The sequence below is a fragment of the Buteo buteo genome, chromosome 13, assembly GCF_964188355.1.
Source record: "Buteo buteo chromosome 13, bButBut1.hap1.1, whole genome shotgun sequence".
Classification (NCBI taxonomy): Eukaryota; Metazoa; Chordata; class Aves; order Accipitriformes; family Accipitridae; genus Buteo; species Buteo buteo.
Genome location: NC_134183.1, coordinates 4297455 through 4317510, shown reverse-complemented (window position 1 = coordinate 4317510; position 20056 = coordinate 4297455). Strand labels below are relative to the sequence as shown.

The window sequence follows — 20056 nt, the reverse complement described above, 5'->3', positions numbered from 1 at the left end:
AGCTTTTTTTTTAAAGCCTAGAACTGGGGCAGTTCCACCAACTTCAGCAGAGATAACCTTTGTTGAAATAAAGAACAAAGGAAAGAAAGACCTATTAGGACTTTAGATACTAGCCATACACGTACAGTTCAGAACTGATAGAAATGGTCATGGTCATCCCTGTTTCCAGGGAAAAAACCCTAGGATGACTACTGTATTTTATTTGATGTTCAGCTTTTAAATATATACAACCTAGCTTCACATCTTTATTAGCATTTTACAGCAATAACAACTCCATTTTCAAGAGGATCCAGCAAAAATGTCTTTCCACCTATTTCCCTAATTACTTTCCACATAAATTGTAAACTTCACTATACTTTGCCTCTTCCAAAATAAAAGTTCAGTAACATGCTAACCTACCAGATTTGTTTTATGTTTTCAGATAAAAGCATCTCAAAAGCACAAAACCATGTAATCCTTCCTGTGAAGAATTGTGGAATTATGATTTGCAATGAGACCCAAGTCTGAGGATTTTTTAGCATCTCCGCTCTTTCCAATTGCTTGGTGTTCTTTTCACATGCATAGGAATGTGTTTTTTAACTGATGATATTTAAAAAACCACAATGCAGCCTATTATAATATTCTCTCATATAACGTAACAAACTATCTGTAGGAATGAACTAACACTTGAAAATGCAAGGGGAAAAATAACCAAGAGGCAGGCTCAATTATTAATTGCAGCTGGGATGAAGATTGGTGACATATCCTAAGCAATTACTGCAACAGATTTTACTTGCTTTATGTATTAATGAAAAGAAATGGCTTTTTCGATTTATAAGGTGTCAGTGTTAACAAAAGGATTGAATTTGCATGCATGCCTCCCAAAAGTACCACAAATGAAGTAAAGAATGACTTCTAATTGGCAATTGTATTGGCTTCATCAACCCAACAGCTACATTCTGACCTAACTTGCAAAGTTCTTACAGCAGTTGTTATTATTTTGCTTACAAGTTGACATAATGTTTCCTTCCTCAGATTATTTTAAAGCTGGTCAGGCAGCTTGCAATGATATATATGTAACAGTACTAAATAACTGTCAATAAAAATTCAGCTTAATGAGTTTGCCTCAGCCTTGAATAAGAACTGTAGCGTAGTGCCACAGCATGTCAGCAAGCACCCTTGGAACAACCCGCCTTTCCTGGTGCTTACGGACAAGAAAAAAAGATGCACCTCTGACTCCTGTATCCTAGCTCAAAATACACAAGAACAAGTTAAGTCTGTAGCAATCAACAATTCTTAGGAAATGTTTTATTTGCAAGAAAGCATTTGGCCTCCACTTTGACAGGTATACAAACAAACCTGCCATAAATATTTGGGTATCTTATCTAATAAGCAAATCAATGCAAGAATGCCTCAAGAACTCCATCTGCAGTAGCTAATGAAGACCAGCCATGCAGAATCTGCTATCCATGACAATGCCAGAAATTCTTCAAACCTGGAGGTAGTGTTGCTGTTATGGGGACATCTATCAGTTTTTTACTCTTCTCTAGGGATAAGTTTAGGTCATAATAGTCAGCCAGTGTAGTACTAATTGCTATACTGCTGTGTGCGTATTTATTTACGTGCAAAGTAATGACTTCTAGTTACTTAACTGGACATTATGCAACATTTTAATGCACATTTTTTCACATTACACACAAAATCTACAGAAGACTGGGTACAGGTGCTTGGCTGACATAGTTAACACTCTGTTTTGCCTCCTGTGCCTGATTCTTTTCACAGGAATAACATGGGGAGCCACTCTGGTTTTGGTGGCAACACAACACCACAGACTAAAGATGGAATTCTCTCTCATTCATGTTGTGAGACTTCTACGTATGGTTAACTGGCAAGTGAGAGCTAAAAAAGAAAACTGCTCAATGAAATTATTTTGAACGTACGTATGAAGTGCACAGGCCAAAAGCCAGAACTTTCAAACAGCGGAAAAAAAGAGAGTTGTAATGTCTAAGTAAGGAAAACAGCACAAAAAAGGAAGCCATGCAGCTGCGTAAGAAAGAACTGCATTTTTCACATAGCTGTTGAAACCTACAACCTCAAAAATACTGAGGTGCTTAATTCCAGTAATGTCAATGCAAGTTAGGTACCTAAGTGCCATCGCAAATCAGGGCCCAACATCCCAGTCCTGTGAGAAATTGCGTATCCTTTGGAAATTGCATTTCCATCAAAGCCCACTGAACTTCAGAGTGACTTAGCACCTTGCAGAAGGCAGTTTGGGCCTCTCAGAGCCAAAATGCTCTTGTTTTTTCAAGGGTGAGCATTGCCCCATGATGTTCTCCTAATGACTGCATAACGCATCACCTTCTTATTCTACACAGATGCCAAAAAGATCATGTATTATTGGTAGTTAATGTGCAACTACAGGTAAAACAAGATAACACCTTCATAGACCGTAGGAAACATCACAAAGGTGAACCATGATGAGAAATACAGTGCAGGACATTTTTAGTATATAAATAGTATAACAAAAATAAATTATTCGCTAATTTCACAATTTTGTCCTAGTTCATTTTATAATTAATAATGAAATTCATGCTAAATATCAGACATGTTCTAGGTCTCTCATTAAGGCATCTCAGCTGCAGCTCTTGGATTAAATAATGTATCATTCAACATAAGAGAAATTACAAGATGCATGAGTATCTTTACTAATTCTGTTAATGTTCTAGAGAACAAAATACTTCCAACATCGTCTTCTGCCTCACTACGCATCAGCCATTCCTGTTTTGAGAGGTTTTTGAACTTTTCTCTATCTGGAAATCTTGTTTAACAATAATTTTTCAAAATAAATTAGATCTGCTCCCTTCTGATGACATAATGGACTGTTATTAACTAAGTGTGGTAGTCTGAGGACATCAGGAACTGGCTTGGATAAAATGTTGTCTACATTAGGATAACACAATAAACAAATCAAATTATGTATTAAAAGAACAATGTCATCCAATATCTCAGCATACTATATAACTTGGTTGGAAAAATGCTAGAATTAAACCTATGCCTATTTACCTATGCGTATGTGGTGTTTTTAGGTCCTGCTCCCAGAAGAAGGAATTTCCTGAGCAGCCTGAAGTATTTTGGCAGTTTCAATGCTCAGTTTTACAATACTGTTAATTTGCCAAATCTGACGATACAGACAAAAAGACCATTGAAATGACTATCATACACGTGAGGACTCCTCTACCCATACTGCAAAGCACAAATCGTGCGGCAAAACACTCACCTGGACGTTACTGAAACAAGAAACGCGCAAATTAACTCGCGAAGTAGATGTTATTTGGTTATGACCGTGGGGGAGAGGGGTCGGGAAGGGGAACATTCTGCACTTGAACGTGACCGCCCCACGACCACCGACCGCGGTGGGTCACGGCCGCAGAAGGGGCCCCGGGGCGGGGCAGGCTGTAACCCCGCCCCCTGCCCCGCCCCGCGCCCTCAGACCGCAGCCTCTGCCCCCCCGGGCTGCCCCGCGGGGCAGCGGGCAGGGCGCCCCCTGGCGGCCGCGAGGAGGGCGCCTCCCCCCCGGCGGCGCCCGCAGGAGAAGAGAAACTTGGGAGCCCAGCTCGGCGCAAGATGCGCGGTTGCGGGTTCAGCCGCGCCTGCGTTCCAGGGCAGGCTCGTTCCCCCTCTGCAACGGCCGCTTCTAGAGCGTAAATGGCTACAGAAAACACCACCGACCTTTTTTTTTTTGATATGTGCGAGAGAGACACTGTAAACCAGAAAGCACCACCTCGTTTGCATATGCCATCAGGCCTGTAGGTACCTATTGCACCTATAGACGAGCACTATTTATATGCACAAGTAACTATACAGCACGTGTGTTGCATGTAGGTGTTACTATCTTACTTACAACATTGAGCATGTAGGGTGTTTGCAGATAAATAAAAACATAATGCTCCTAACACCGAGTTTAGAACATCGCCAGAGCGGCTTGACTTTCAGTCATTTGCTTAAATGACAAAAAAGTTTTACTAAGAAATTACCACCTACCTACACTACCTGTGCTCGAGTTTCAGGCCATGTTCATCTGCAAGGGTATTTTAAGCAAAGGTGAAGATATATTTAGAATCTGGGTTTTGGACAAACGCTTCAACAGAGAGAGGATTTCAGCAGAAAGCATTCCCTTGCAAATATGCCTAAGATTCTTCTTACAAGTCTGGCTGGAAAATCTTTATAACCCATCCTTTGACGACACAATGCTTTTGATACACTTAAGTTACCTTCGTTCCCGCAGGATTCCCTCATTTTCCAATAAAAACATTCCTCTCTAACCAATCATCTCCGACTAAGTTCCTTACACGAAGAAAAAATATTCAGTAAAACAAATACAACCTCAACTCGCCTTGAAAGACAAAACCCTCGGTAAGTAACAGCCTAACCACGAACAGTGGCGGAGCTTACCTCTTCAACTGTCAAAGGCATACAGATCCGGTACTCCTTCATGAGCATATTCCTGCTGCCTCAGTGCGGACCAGCAAACTGGGAGAAAAGTGGTTGTTTCTGCACGATGATCACGACGAAACCCAGTCACGGGAGAAAATACTCAAGCCTCCTTCTCTGTACGCGCTTGACAATGTGTCCACAAGAGAGTAATGCAACCATCCAGGAAGGCTGACCCAGCAAGAAGAAAAACCCAACACAACTGCTCCTTTCTTCCAGTTCTTCCTCCTTCAGACTGCGATCATGGGAATTTCACACACGCTCGCACCGATAGCCGCTACCAAGTCTCAAACCCCGAACGCTATCGCTACAGCCAAAGACATCCGTCGGAAGTGTACGAAAACGGCAGTCTCTCGCAGCTATGTCAAGACATGCCTGGGGCGGCGAAAAGAACAAATGAGCCGAAAAGAACCGCGGCTTTCCACCACCGCCGGCAGCACGTCGGGCGGCAGGAAAGATGAGATGCTGATTTCCAAGACAAAGGCTTTTTTTATAACGTTTCCTTCCCCGGCTGCCGAACGCGGCTCCCACCTCCCCACCGCAACGCGGCTGCGGCCGCCGCGGCTCCCGCCTGTGCTCGCTTGCGGGGCGGGTTAGCGCGGCGATCCGGCCGGCCGCGGCTTCCCCGGCGCAGCCGCGGGCGCGTTGTAGCCGCGGGCGCGGAGCGGCTGCAGCGGCGGCGGCGGCCCCGGCGGGGGCGCGGCTGACATCAGCGGGGCGGCAGGAAGGAGGGGGGGGGACGGCGGGGAGCCGGGAGGGGGGGGCGGGTTTAAGAGAACGGCGTGGCCGGGACCGCGGCGGCCCCGGGACCCCGGGGTGGAAGGGGCGGGGGCTCCGGCTTTCGCCCGGCGGTGCCTCCCGGGAAAGGGGGCCCCGGGAGAAATCGCGGTTTAAATTAATTCTGCCGCGAAGAGTTTTTCGATTTTTTTTTTTTTGGACAAGTTTATTGCCCTACGTGTGACAACGCACCTTGCAAAGCATTTACAACGCGGTGTAAGAGAAGAGAGCCCCCCTGAGACCGCCGGGGAGCCAGCTCCAGGTCTCCGTGCCCGTCCCTCCTTGCAGAAGAAAGGACAGCGTGCAGGGGGGGACAGAACACAGGATGTGCAGGCCTCACCCATTTCCCTTTCGGTCAGCCCTTCGTTATCAGCCGGCAGATTTTGCAACACAAATAAAACTCTTTTTTCCTATCAGCTATTTACTTGGAAATGCCACGCAGAAAGTTCATGGAAAAAGTGCCTCCTTCCTAGCTGAACAATAAAGCCAGAACCGTTTTAGGAGGACTTTTTTTTTTTTTTTTTTCCTACTTAGTAGGCAATTTGGTAGTTAAATCGTTTTTTAATACACTCGGGTTTTGTGTTTTTTCAGAGAAATTTATCCATTATTAAGTTACAACTTGTATGCACAGGAACACAATTCTGAAACCAGCTGAGAACCCCAAACTGTGACACAACCTCAGGTAAATCATAAGACACTCACATTGCTGTTCCTCCTGTCTTCTAAACGTCTATAAAGCATGTATCGCAGAGAAGCACTGTGACAGTGATACAAAAATACAAGGCACTGTACAGATAATGGTAAAATATACATCTGCATTTAAATAGAAAATATTTGCAAAAATAGAAGTGATGAAATTTCATATCTGGGACAGTTAAAGATGAATTTAGGACTACAATGAAATGTGTGTTTCATAACAAGAAAGAGCAAAAAACCCTCTGCCTTTCATTGCTTCTGAATGTACATTTCAAGCTGTGGGTCTCATTTTTAGCCCAGAGAGGACACAGTGCCATCTCGTGGAGGTAACAACATAACTTTTCCATTCCATTGCAATAATGGCATGATATTTCACATACCCTGCCGTTCCAGTGAAGTGCAAACACCTACACAAAGAAATAGAGAATCTGGGAGCTCTGTTAACAGTCCGGATTTTCAACTGAGGTATGAACAATGTGGTTAATGAGTCTTCTATCTCAAATCTAGGTCAAATGGACAATAGCCATTTATAAATGCCCAAACCGTAGCTATAATTCATAATGTTGGTAGTATATTTTCCTGAAACTTCTACGCAAAATAGCCAAAACAAGGCAATACCTGTGATATTACCTATAGATGAGACGTAATCCAAATTCAGATCTAAAACGCCTACTTCTAAGTGATTTGCTAGCAGTGTCGTTCATTAGGAACAGTACCTCTGGATTTCTGCTGAAAAGCAGTGTAAAAAACCTGAACTTCTTTGCATAGAGACTTGATGCTACCTGATTACAGGCAAAGACATCGATTTCAATAAAAACAGGAGAAAGACCTAAACTAGTTTATCACCTGTTACGTACTTTCAACATAAACCAAACCTTATAGCTCTGTTTAAACTAACAAAGCATGCAGATCTGCAGAAAGTAGTGTGTCAAATCCAGAAGCTACTCAAAATGGAAACCAAAATTATTTCCCATACCTACAGCAAAACATTATTCAGTCACCCCATACTTATTGCCACAGGCACAGCTCAGTCTTGTGCTGCCTCCACACACACACAGGGAAAAAAAAATAGTGACCCTACCAATATCCTTTACAACTCCCTACTATGACTACTGTCCTGGGACTTTCTACAAAGCATGCTCACCAAATGCTTTCTAAGGGACATGCTGAGAAAGAAAACTTCTAGCTCCAGCTAGCCAGGAAGTTTCTGCCAAGCATGCCTGCCTCAATTTTGGTTCTCTGTTTTCTGTGAATTGTCAGAAACTATTACTCTTACCTCTGCAACACGCTTTCTATGATCAGTTGTAAAAATAAGGCATTTTCCACTCAACTTTCATTTTTGACCTGGAGGGAAAAAAAGCCCATATGTTAAATCATGCTGAACATTAACTCCAGCTGGACTTGCGTCAGTAAAATGTTGCTTCATAATAAGAGACAACAAAAGTCTTCAGGTATTTTAGTAAGGGCTTTTGAATAAGAATTTAGGGGGGTTTTAGCCATTCAAGAAGTCTACATTGGAGGCAAAAGCTGCCTCCTCGTCTCCCAGCATAGCCATGCAGGTAAAGGAAGATAACAGTTGCAGTATGCATTAATTTTCTTCCTGTTTCACTCACTGTCTGAACCAAAATTACTGTGTATGGGAATATGTTCAATCCAACTTTTAACTTCCCTGAAAGCCATCACTCCCTATCCACTGGCTGTAAAATTATACTAATATTACGACGAAATAATAAAAGAATGAGATTCTACAATTCAAAATAAATAATCAAAGCTCTGTAAAAATTTGTAAATGGCTGGAGCTAGGAAAGAACAACTCATACACTCTCTGATACATGTATGTATTTTCAACACTTAGGTCAATTAATAACTAAAAAACTATTAAGGATAATGGATAAATTGTTACTGGACTTTTAAAATCAAGTTTGAGTTCAAACAGAAAGTGACTCAAAGTCCACGGTCTATTCTGTGCTAATTGGAAAGCATATATCAGACACAATTGCAAAATACAGTATTATAGCTCTGAATTCACTTAACTGAATTATTCTATATTTACACCAGTGTAGCAGATGTAGTAACTCAGGTCTTAATTCTGTAAGTGAAAGATTTAAAATAGTTATCTCAAATACCTCTTTGACACATTAACATGTTGTTGCGTATGCAGTATGGTCATAAAGTAACACAACACAATGTAATTTCACGGTAATTTTCTGGGAGCCTTAAATAACATTCAAAGACATAGGGCATTCACTGATCATTATTTCCTTCTGAGTTGTTTGCTTGCAACACGATTGAGTCTCTGAATTTCTCCAGTGAATAAAACTTCTTTAGCATATGAAATTGTATTGGAATGGGAAATGATGGCAATCTACAATGGCAAGTGTTGCATCAATGCCTCACAGCAGCTTATCAAACACGTTCACGGTGCAACACTGGCTATAATCAGGATCTCTGTGCTCTTAAAAACCATTGTGTCTCCTATCTTTTCCTCACCTCTCCAGCAATGCCAGATGATTAAATGACTCAAGGCTAGAACCTGAGATACACTGAGATCACCACGGTGAAGTCACCAGCTACCACACACCGAGTCCTCCAGCGAGGCCATACCACGGTGCAGCCTGCCACATCAACGTGGCACGATTCTCTCAGAACGTGGGGAAACAGCATAAACCCAAGGTCCTCCTGACTCACCACCCCCCACCCTAGGGCCCTAGCAAGGTTTCAAGCTCTTTGACACACAAGCCACTACCAACACCGTGCCTGAGGCAACTGTGCCGAGCACCCACGCCCCTGCTGAGGCAGCAGGCCACAGGGCAACCCGAGGGCTGTGACTGGACTCCATGAAAAGTCACCGCCCCGCATCTACCACCTCCCTCCCCTTTCCTAGGTGCCGGTGGGGGGTTCCCTCATCCCGGGTCACGGCTCCGAGAGAGCCAAGCCGGGGCAAAGCGGCGGGAGCAGCCTCCAGGACCGCCCGCAGGCCGAGAACCGCCGGCTGCCGCCGCTCCCCTCAGAGCTGGCGCCTCCCCTCCTCTCCCGCCCCGCCCCGGGTCCTGAGGCGGGCTGAGGTGGCTCCGGCAAGCGCCTGTTTGGCGCAGTGCGGGGTGAGGGGGCGGGGGGCCTTCCGCGGGGCTGCCCCGGCCGTGCCTGCGCGCAGGGCCCGGCCGGTTTCCGGTGTGTGTTCGAGGGGGGACGCGGAGCGGAGCGGAGCCGGGGAGATGGCGGAGGGCGGCGCGGAGCGGGCCGATGGCCGTATCGTGAAAATGGAGGTGGATTACAGCGCGACGGTGGACCAGCGGCTGCCCGAGTGCGAGCGGCTGGCGCAGGTGAGGGGGAGGGGGGGAAAGGCCGGCGGTGCGGATGGGCTGAGTCATGGCGTGGGGCGCGCTAGGCCGCGCTCGGGGAGGCGGCCCGGTGGCGGCGGGGGGACGGGGACGTGAGGCGCGACGGGCAGCCGCCTCTTGTCACCCGATCCGGTGCTGAGGGGTCCGGGGCTCGGGCCCTGCCGTGCCGGGTTGGGGAAGGGGGGAAGTAGGGACTGCTCCACCATTTCATGGGCGGTGTACGGGGAGGGGGGGGGCAGAAGGATGGTGGGCAGGAGGGAGGCGAGAGGAGATGTCAGGGTGCAGCCTCGCCGGTAAGGGGATAGGAAGGCCCGAGTTCACCAGAAGGGACATGGCTTTTGCCCGCTGCCACTTTCCGAGGGTAGCGCGGCTGGGCAGACACGTAGGTGCTTGTTCATCCTAGGACTGCTGTGTGCCAGAGCTGCCTCCGTGTAATTGATCCTCTGCCAGGTTAGACAGGCAGCGCTTTGGGTCTTCCTAACTCGATTATGTGTGTGCCCCGAGAGACTGGAGTGGAGGGTCAGAGCCACGGCAGGCTGATAGGGCGCCTGGCATCTGCCGAGCAAAAGTGTATGTGCACTCAGTCGTAGGCGACCGCAGACTGTCTTGCTGATGGGATCGTGGAGGTAATCATGCGTATGGTGTATCTTAAGATTTCTTTTATGAACTTGCTCGGTAGCGTGGAGATTCTTACATATCTCGGACCTCAGAACAGACAGATTGGATTTGCTGTTATGTTCTGTCCCAGTAGGATGGCATCTGATTCTTTACATGCTGCAAATGCCCCACTTGATCCACGTGTCTCGTTGTGATAGACATGTTGCATTATATAGCTTATTGTAGAATTCTGAAGGCAGTAGCCTTAAGATAAGTAGATTGCATCTTACACTAAGACTGTACTGTATGGAGAGTAGGCACAGGTGTTTTGTCCCATGGGCACAGCTCTGCGTAGGTATGGGCACCATGACCATGTTTCATTCTGCGTAACATGTAAATTTTTGTGGCAGTAGGAGCACATCCTTTACAAACCATTATATATCGTTTAAAAGATTTCGGTAGGGTATGTATGTTTTAGAAACAAATTTCTTTTTCTCTTTTTTTGTTACTAATTTTCTAGTTTCTAACCTTTTTTTGCAGCCTCACAGTTGCCATGGGCTGTTAAAAATTCTCCCACATTAACATTTTTTTTACAAGATATTTGCTAGGAGTTACAATTTAGGACTAAAAGTACATTGTGGTATCTTTAACTCCTCTAAACAAAGGCAAATATCATTCTCAAAATCCAAAAAGCAGGACTATTATAATTCCGTGCTTAGGCTGTAAAGCATGTAGTTTATGCTTTCTAAAATATGCTGTAATTAAGATATGATGAATGTGGATGAAAGTAATAGTAAATCAATGTTTTGGCCAAGGTATCTAATTGTATATCCGTTCTCACTTAAAGTGTTGTTTTGGCTAGGAAGATCAGTCTTCCATCTAGCTCGGTGAATTTCAGCTAACCAAACCTGTCTGAAACTTGCTAGGTTTCTTGCACTAGGCAGACAACTTATAGCATGTATTGGGCAAAAATGGAACTAGTACTTTTCCAGTTTAATCTGTGTGTAGAACCATATATTTAAAGTTAGTGCTATATATATTTCTTTTTTTAAGGAAAAAAAACCTTAAAGATGAGTGTACAGGCTCGTTTATGGTTTTTACTTGCATGACAATTAGAGCTACTCTCAATTTAAACTGAATTGTGTTCTTCACTCATGGTGATAATTCTTTGCCTATCACATTAGGAAGGAAGATTGCAGGAAGTAATTGAAAACCTTCTCTCCTTGGAAAAACAAACACGAACGGTAAGTAGCGTATGGTGTCCAACATTTATGCTGGGTTGTCCTACACGCCCCCCCCCCCCCCCCCCCCCCGCCTTGTTCCGGTGCCTTAAAGTCCTGAAAGGAATTGGAGTATCAGTCTTTCTCTGTTGTTCTTTTCTTTAAAAAGAAAATCAACGGGCTAGATATAATCTTTTTTTTCCCTTGCTATAACAGAAGTGCAAGTGATAGGTCTGCAGGTTGTTTATCCCATCACTAATATGCTGTTTGTTTGTTACAGGCATCTGACATGGTCTCCACATCCCGTATCTTAGTTGCTATAGTGAAAATGTGTTACGAAGCTAAAGACTGGGATGCTCTTAATGAAAATATTATTCTCCTATCAAAGAGAAGAAGTCAGTTAAAACAGGTGAATTTAATCCTTTGAAACAAAAAATGAAGTTACGTTTTGAGCTGTATTATATTTCTAATTCCCCCTTATGGGTAGGGACTTTCCTGGCTTTGTAGCACCTGCCTGAATATATTGTAAATAGCTTCTGTTGACATTTTTGCTAGACATATGAAAGCCAGTAATGAAACTGAGGTCTGGAATTTGTCTTCACCTTCTGCCTGAGCTCTGTGTGGTCCAGCTTGCCATTCCTGGCAACACAGCTGTGACTTTTCTGCTTTCATGCATACCAGTGCTTTTAGATGGTAGTTCATCTTTACACTCTTCTGCAGTCTGTACTGTAAACGTATTCTTAATTTTTATGTTCACACGAGGTGTACATTAAACAGAGTTATTGTTAATTTATTGTGATTGAATAAAGTGTGTGCTTTACATACTTGCTTTTGAAACTGTGATACTCTGGAATGCAGTTCTGTCTGAGAAATCGGCTATCAGGATAGCTGAAAGCACTTGCATTTAAGAAGGTACAACACGTATTCCACTGTGTGTTTAGTTTTAGAAGTCAGCAACAGGTAATTTTAAAGGCATCATTGCTTTAGGAAGAAAAAGGTTAGCTACCTTTTAATGTGCAGAAACTTTAGGAGTTTGTGTACAAGTAGAGTACAGTTTAGTTCTCTGACTTGAACAAACTGTGGTTGAAGACTTGGGTCATTTCAGCTGAATTTTCTTCTTGAGGAAGAAGTTTCTAGAAGTTTCATTCTGTTTGTTTTTTTTTTTCTTTCCCAGAAGTAGGTATTTTAATAATAATTGTAACAGCTTTGTCAGTGTTGTTACCAGAAGAACATATTCCAATACCTGTGCTTGCCACTGAAGGATGCTAGCTTATTAGCGCCTGTTTGGGAATATGCAGAGATGGAAAAGCATCAGTCAGAAATAATTACCCCTCTTCCTTCCCTTCCTGAAAAATCTACAGGTGTCCTAAAGAGAATGACTAGTGCATACACTTAAGAGAAGATGTACCTTCCCTTTAGCCATGCAGGTCTTAGGGCAAACAGGCAAGTTTTGTCAGTCCGTGTGAGAGTCGTGTGGATTTGGTAGAAGAGGAGTACTACTTTTCAAGAGAGAACCGCATAGGATGAACTATTTTGAATATCATGGGAAAAACTGAGATGAAAGAAATGACAGGACAGCATCACATTTGTCTTCTAGCATCAGTTGGTAGCATCATTTTACATGTTTTTATGAACCAAAGTAATGAGATGTATCTTGCATGCTTTTTGTTGAAATGAGTCTCTTTAGTATGATATGAAACTATCTAGTACTTATCTCTGAGTGTTACAGTTTGAATGCATTTGTGAAATCTGAAAACACAGTATGTTCTTCTTTTCTGTTATTGTACTAGGCAGTTGCTAAAATGGTCCAGCAGTGCTGCACTTACGTTGAAGACATCACAGACTTACCAGTCAAACTGCGCTTAATTGACACGTTGCGTATGGTTACAGAAGGAAAAGTAAGATTTTGTTTTAAGACTGAATGTCTAAAAGGTAGAATAAAAATGTTCACCTTCTTTAAAAGCATAGCTTCTTAACATTATTTTTTAATCTTGTTCAAATAAGAGCAAAAGTAATTTTTAAATTAACCTGAGAAGCCAAGTAGTGTATTTCTTTCCAAAAGACTGCAAATATTTTCCAGATTTTATATTTAAATAATTTGCTGAAACACTGGTCATATTTCCATTATGCAGATATTTGGATATATTATTAATATCATTAATAATACATTTCAGAGTTCTAGAACACCATTTATTTTTTGTTTTTTAAAATGTTACATATTTGAAATTGTTAGAGAAATGGGCAAGTTTAGTTTAATTTCTCCTGCACTTATAAGGTGTTACGTACAGTTAGGGTAACCAGGAGGTGATATCAAAGCATTACATCAAGTTAATTACTTACATAATATTCCTTTTGCTTTAAGAAAATAAACAATTCTGGATTAAGGCAAATCTGTATTAATGTTACAGCTTTTGTCTGTTCAAAGTTAATCTAAATTGTTAGAAATCAAGTATTGTTGATTTATGGCTGGTTAGGAGTTAGTGAAATAATGCAAATGGTAGTACTTAGTAAAAATTAACTATTAAAGTCTTAACTTCGTATCTGTTTCAGTATATTTTAGCAGACAAAATACCTAATACTTCATTCACAGTGCGCGTCCTTTTATGTTTGCTTAAAGAATGGCAGATGAATTTAGACGTTATTTTTTAGATTAATTTGGTCCAAATACTTCTGCTGTGTCAACTATCCGTCATATTTTATCTGTGTATATTGTGGATAGTGTCAGTAGAGTGTATGGATACACAAGGCATTAATTGGTTATATGAAAACATCAAATATATGTCTTAGTGGGGTTGTTGTGGTCTTAGAGTTTGCACTCCTCTTTAGAAAATTCCAATTTTTAAACTACTACTTCTGATTTCAGATATATGTGGAAATTGAACGTGCTCGCCTGACAAAGACACTTGCAACAATAAAAGAACAGAATGGGGAAGTGAAAGAGGCTGCCTCTATTCTGCAAGAATTGCAGGTAACATGCCTTGTAACTCAAAATTGCGTCAGCAATAAAAATTAATTCTGACTGCTCTTAGATTATTGTTTGGAAACTTAATCAGGTACATCTGCAGAAATGCCTGGAATTAGATTAACTGTTATTAGGGAAGTGTAATTCAGTTTTAACTGCTTTTGTTAGTCTCGTGGTTAGGTTACATAGAATTTTTCCTATTTGGAAAACATCTCAATTCTCTAGGTAGCGCATTGAGTTTAGTGTTAGTAGATTCTTCCGGTCTAAGTGGGGGCTCTGATTTAAAATGGAATAACCTTTTCTCCATTTTCCCTTGCTCTGGAATAGCTGTTTTTTCTGTTTTGTTTTGTTTTCCTCCCCTGACAATCTCCCACTCTTCTTGTGTAGTTACGACTTCACTTGATTTGACTTTGACAGTGTTAAATAGTTAACCTTTTCATTTTAGGTGGAAACCTATGGTTCAATGGAAAAGAAAGAACGTGTAGAATTTATCTTGGAGCAGATGAGACTCTGTCTAGCTGTAAAAGACTATATACGGACTCAAATTATCAGCAAAAAAATTAATACAAAATTTTTTCAAGAAGAAAACACAGAAGTAAGTCATTGGAGGATTTCTCTTTCTCCCCATCCCATCCCAATTTTAATATGACATGCCTCTCTTCAGGTCCCAGTGTATTTGAATCCCTCTGTTTTCTGGGATTGAGTTGTATTTCATTTACATGATTCATGGAGCTGTATTAATTTTGCTGTTTGATACTGTTTCAGAAACTAAAGTTGAAATACTACAACTTAATGATCCAGCTGGATCAACATGAAGGCTCCTACCTCTCCATCTGTAAGCACTACAGAGCCATTTATGATACTCCATGTATCCAGGCTGAAAGTGAAAAGTGGCAGCAGGTAAAAAAACCATTACATAGAAAATGTCTGTATTTTCATGTGGCAAGTAGCCATTTCATTACCAGATCAATTCACAGCAGATTAAATAGCTCATCAGTCTGTTGTTCTGAATTTTTTTTAATGGCTGTATTAACAAATTGGTTAGTTAAAACCTGATATAATAAGGTTGATTGCAAATGAATATTTATAACTAACATCATCATTATATTGTCTTTGAAATCTTGAGAATGTCTTGTCTGTTTTGTACAAGTGCGGAAATGAGAAACAGCTGTGCAAGTGTGGTCTAATTGATACTGTTGTGTATGCACAACAGATATTATGTATTTCAAAAGATTCTTTTTCATGTATTTATTTTAAATACTAGAATTTTAGTTGACCTGAATCAATTTAAATGTATCACTTTGAATGAAGGTTCATTTCTGCAAGATGACATCAATTTCACTTTAACTTCTTAATACATTGGGCTTAAGCCTTTTACATGTGAAACTCTAAGCATTGTGAGCAGTGTTTTCAATTCTTCTGTTTAATTATGGGAAAAAACCACACTCTTTCCTCTTAAACAGGCACTGAAGAGTGTTGTTCTTTATGTTATTCTTTCACCTTACGACAATGAACAATCTGATTTGGTGCACAGAATTAGTAGTGACAAAAAGCTAGAAGAAATCCCAAAGTATAAGTAAGTATGCTTTCTAATAAACAATTCTTAGGTTAAAAAAAAAAGTGTCTCTCTCAAATCAACTGTGCAAGTGAAGTCTCTTTATGCTAAGTCTGCTGTAAGCTTCTCAGAATTTAATGCTGTATGAAAAATACTGCAAAATTTTCATGATTGTGCAAGTTCTACATTAAAATAAGTGTCTCTTTATAAGAGGAAGATATTTATTAGAAACATAGTCTGACTTGAGCTGCCCCCAATAGCGTGAAATATTACAGAGTATATTCATGAAGAACAATGAATATTAATGGTAATAAAATTAAAACATTTAACATTATTTCTTTGATCTATTTAAGTATGAAATGAGCCTTATTAATACAGGATTGTAAATCAACTTTACTAAACCATTTAGAGACCTCCTAAAACTATTTACCACCATGGAATTGATGCGATGGACTGCCCTAGTTGAAGAATACGGGAAAGAATTGAGAGAAGGATCCCTTGACAGTCCTGCAACAGATGTTTTTGGCTGTACAGAGGAAGGTGAAAAGAGATGGAAAGATTTAAAGAATAGAGTTGTGGAACATGTAAGTATGGCTGTCTTTAAGCATTAGCTATATGCTCAGTGCCTCAACTAAAAATGCTTTTCGCTTGCCATATTTTAGTTACAAAGAGAAACAGAAGAAGTATATAGTAGCATCAGATAAGTTGCCTTTTCCATTGTGTTATATTTTCAACGTTGTATTTGCTTGTGTATCTTTATTAGAGATAGGTATTTGGCACAGTTGCCAGAAAAAAGAGCATACTGCACTCAAAGTGTGAGATTTAGCATTCACATTTCAATAGAGCAGAAACTTGAAAGTTGTGCTTTGTATTAAATTCATAATTAGTTGATTTCATTACTTAATAATTTGTCATGTAGAGACTTTTACAAGCAAAAGAACTGTCTGTTCACAACTCCCTCACGTACCTTATGCTGGACTGCCGTTAGAGCACTACAGCTCCTAATCTGCTTTTAACATTGACTTTTATATTTTTGCAGCCTGCTTCAATTATTTTTTGAACATAACCCTCTACTCTGAACACTTTTATTCCAGAATATTAGAATAATGGCTAAATATTATACCAGAATTACAATGAAGAGAATGGCACAGCTCCTGGATCTCTCTGTTGATGTAAGTGTTGCTTTGCTTATCCTTCTGTATAAAGAACGTGGAAGTGTATGTGCGCATGTGTTTGTGGCAGTAATGTAAGTATGCAGCAGAGTAACATTTTCTTTTAATTTGACTTCTCTTTTTAGCTTAAAAAGCTCTGTAAGTGATGCCATAGATCATCATTGCATTGTTTTACAGACAATGCAGAAAGAAGTAGCATTGTAGAAATACGCTGCTTGGTACAAAATTCTCAGGGTTTACACTTGTGTGTTTATGAATGTTCATGGATATAGTATCTATCATTGTATCTGTATATATCTGTCTTTGTATTATCCTTGCGGCTCTCCTGGTTTCATCCTTAGTCTAATTCCCCTGTTTGTGTTACCAGTGCTTTTCAGCTCTTACAGGAAGAACAAAGTGTGCTATAGTGATATCCAGGGAGCATTAACTGAACTTTACTTCGTAGGGTTCTTTTTATGAGAAGTAGTGTAAAAATCTATTGGGAGTAATAGTATTAATTTGAATATTTGTCACTTTACTAGTCAATATGAAGACCTGAGTGTATTTTCATGCCTTTATGGGAGTTAGAAAACTGTTTTTTAATCCAGGCAGAACTCAATTTCATGATGCATGTGCCCATAAGGCAAAAGCTGCTCATAAAATTCATTTATATTCAAGGTCTCATTTAAATGCTGGAACTTCTTGTCTTGTGTTTCAGTGTTAAAAAGTTCTTGTCAATGGGTGATTAAAACTGACTGAAGGTACAGGGTTTCTCACCTTTAAATGTCCCTGTTTATAGATGGTTGTACTTTGGGAACACGGGGTGGAGTAGTCTTGCTGTCATCACCCTTTGTGTTTTCAAGAGCTTTCCAAAAAGATTCGTACATCATGGCATATTGGTATGTCGAGTGCAAATGAAAAGCTTTACCCTACTGTCTTTTAATTAAATCTGCTCTTGTCCACAAACTTGGAATAAACCTTCTTTGACAGTGGTCAGTAATTCACATGGATTTTCCTATGCCTTGCTTGTCAGACGGCTTGTTTCGATATCTCTGTAGCCAAGTACTCCAAAGTGTAAAAGTCTGTTGGTGTAGTAATTAGAAACTTTTAATTTCATGAAAGATAATCAAATATAGGTCAAATGGGGAAAAAAAAAAAAAAGATCATGCCAATACCTTGCAGTGCCAACATGTGTAATATTATTGTGTGGTTTTTTGTAAGTACAATATTAATACAGCTGTATTTCTCTTAAGTATAAAGAAAATCTTGTTCCTTGTGCTTTAATGCTGTTTGGGAGGAATTCTGGCGTTTTGTAGATAAAAATGCTATTTTCTTGACTTGGTGCTGTTTGTCTTTACAGGAATCGGAGGAGTTCCTGTCTAACCTAGTAGTTAATAAGACCATCTTTGCTAAAGTAGACAGGCTGGCAGGAATTATCAATTTTCAGAGGCCTAAGGACCCAAACAACATACTCAATGACTGGTCTCACAAGCTCAACTCACTAATGGCCCTAGTTAACAAAACCACACATCTCATTGCCAAAGAGGAGATGATACATAACCTGCAGTAAGGTGCCTCAATAATCTCAGTGCTTTTAAAGAAGGCATTAAATCTTCATAATAGAGACTATTATTATGGTGTGTATATGGTTTGTTTTCTCCCTGTCAAGCCTTCCTGGTCTAAATTTTAGAACATAATTCTGAAATTCCTGTTGGCAATTAAGTTCCCTTGATGATTCATTCAGTTGTTAAATGTTTTTGCTACAATTGGTGAAAGAACATAATAAAACTGTATTGTCTGTATAATAGTAGTCTTGTGATTTATTCTTTTCCATGTATACTTTTATCTGTCTAACACATCTTTCTGTGGTTATTTCATTACAGGGCTATTTTTGAGGCTGTGATTGAGAGGATATACTGTAAATAATAAAATCCTAGGGTTTTACAATAGCATGCATTCAGGTAATTTATAATTATAATATTGTAATGTTAAGATACTGTTTGAACAAAATTCTGGATGTTCATGCTTAAGAATAATGCTATTTCTTGTGATTTGGGACTACAGATAGACTTTATTAATTAATTCTGAACTGACTGAGAAATCTGCCTGAATCCTTTCTGCTTGGTGCAAATCACTAATTTTACTGTTTTGTCATTACAGTTTGTGATGGCTACAATAGCAATTATGCAATTAGCTAAGATAGTCCTTCAAAGCTGCTGCTTCTTATAATTGAATGTGTTATATACAGAGAAGATAACATCCTATTACTTGCTTTAACCTGCTTGTAATGGAGGGAAGCTGTAGACTTTTCCCCATGTCCCTGTTCTGTTTTTTTTAAGAAAGTAAAATAGTAGCACAAATAGTATAGTAAGAATCAATGGAATTTTATTGAATTTACTCTGTTTTTTAATGATTTTTAATGATAGCCATAACTAACTATTCTGTTCCTAATTAGTGGGGTAGACACTGTAATTGTAAATGATGTATTGAGATGTATACAAATCCTATCTCTTTAACAGCATACAGTTTGAACTTCATTCAAACTAACACTCTTCGCACAGGTAATTATCATATGAATACACAGTAAGTCAGGAAACTTTAGACAGTGATTTTGAGTGAGGGAGGTCTGTGAAGGGACAGGAAAAGATGGAAGCTTCTAAGCAGTGATTTGCATTTGAAATGTAGACTTTGGACATAGCTTGGGAATGTCATTTCAGACGCTCGTAACTTTATCAAGCCATACCAATCTGGCTCACTGCATTTAGGCAACAAAAAAGCAGCTGAACTATCAGTGAGGGAAGGGAGAAAGAGGAGCACACTTCAGAACGCGTAGAATGCTTACCATCTAACTTCCTAAATTGCATTATAATCCCAATTGTACAAGTTGTGTAAAATCTTGTCACAACCATATCTAAGAATGGGATGTACTGGTCTTTGCGAGGCTAGCCTTAGCTGCTAGGATGATGAACAAGGTAACTTCAGTTTTGACCTTGTCAATTGAAAAAATCAATCTTCTGGAAACTGAGGCAAGAGGTATCAGGAAGGACAACAACAGGTCATCAGGGCAAGTGGAAACTTGCCTCTCCCCGTTCTTCTTATCATAAACCTTTTTCTTCCATTTGCAAATCTGGTCTGGAATCTTTAACCCCAAGCATTGAAGCTTATGGACTCTCTGACACTTCTACCAGATGAGAGATATTGGACCTGTTTCCTCAGCCAGCCCTCTTTTCCTTTTTATCCTAGAGTGGAATAGTTCACTGGTTCCCTGGCCCTGCTTTCTGGTGTTC

The 20056-nt window shown here is 40.5% G+C and overlaps 2 protein-coding genes across 2 annotated transcripts in view; one reads left to right on the top strand and one right to left on the bottom strand.

The window, feature by feature from the left end:
• Positions 1–3390, bottom strand: part of PITPNC1 (phosphatidylinositol transfer protein cytoplasmic 1) — an 88233-nt gene extending 84843 nt beyond the window's left edge. Inside the window, exon 1 of the mRNA XM_075044264.1 lies at positions 3257–3390. Coding sequence (XP_074900365.1) covers positions 3257–3352 — 96 coding nt within the window. The 5' untranslated portion in view covers positions 3353–3390. The remainder of the gene's footprint in view (positions 1–3256) is intronic.
• A 5691-nt stretch (positions 3391–9081) lies between these two features.
• Positions 9082–18574, top strand: PSMD12 (proteasome 26S subunit, non-ATPase 12). Its single transcript, XM_075044260.1, has 11 exons — positions 9082–9266; positions 11066–11125; positions 11382–11510; positions 12892–12999; positions 13965–14069; positions 14509–14658; positions 14829–14963; positions 15527–15639; positions 16028–16202; positions 16713–16790; positions 18130–18574. Exons 1-11 carry the CDS (start codon positions 9159–9161, stop codon positions 18337–18339), a joined length of 1371 nt encoding a protein of 456 aa, XP_074900361.1. The 5' UTR covers positions 9082–9158; the 3' UTR covers positions 18340–18574.
• The last annotated feature ends 1482 nt before the right edge of the window (positions 18575–20056 follow it).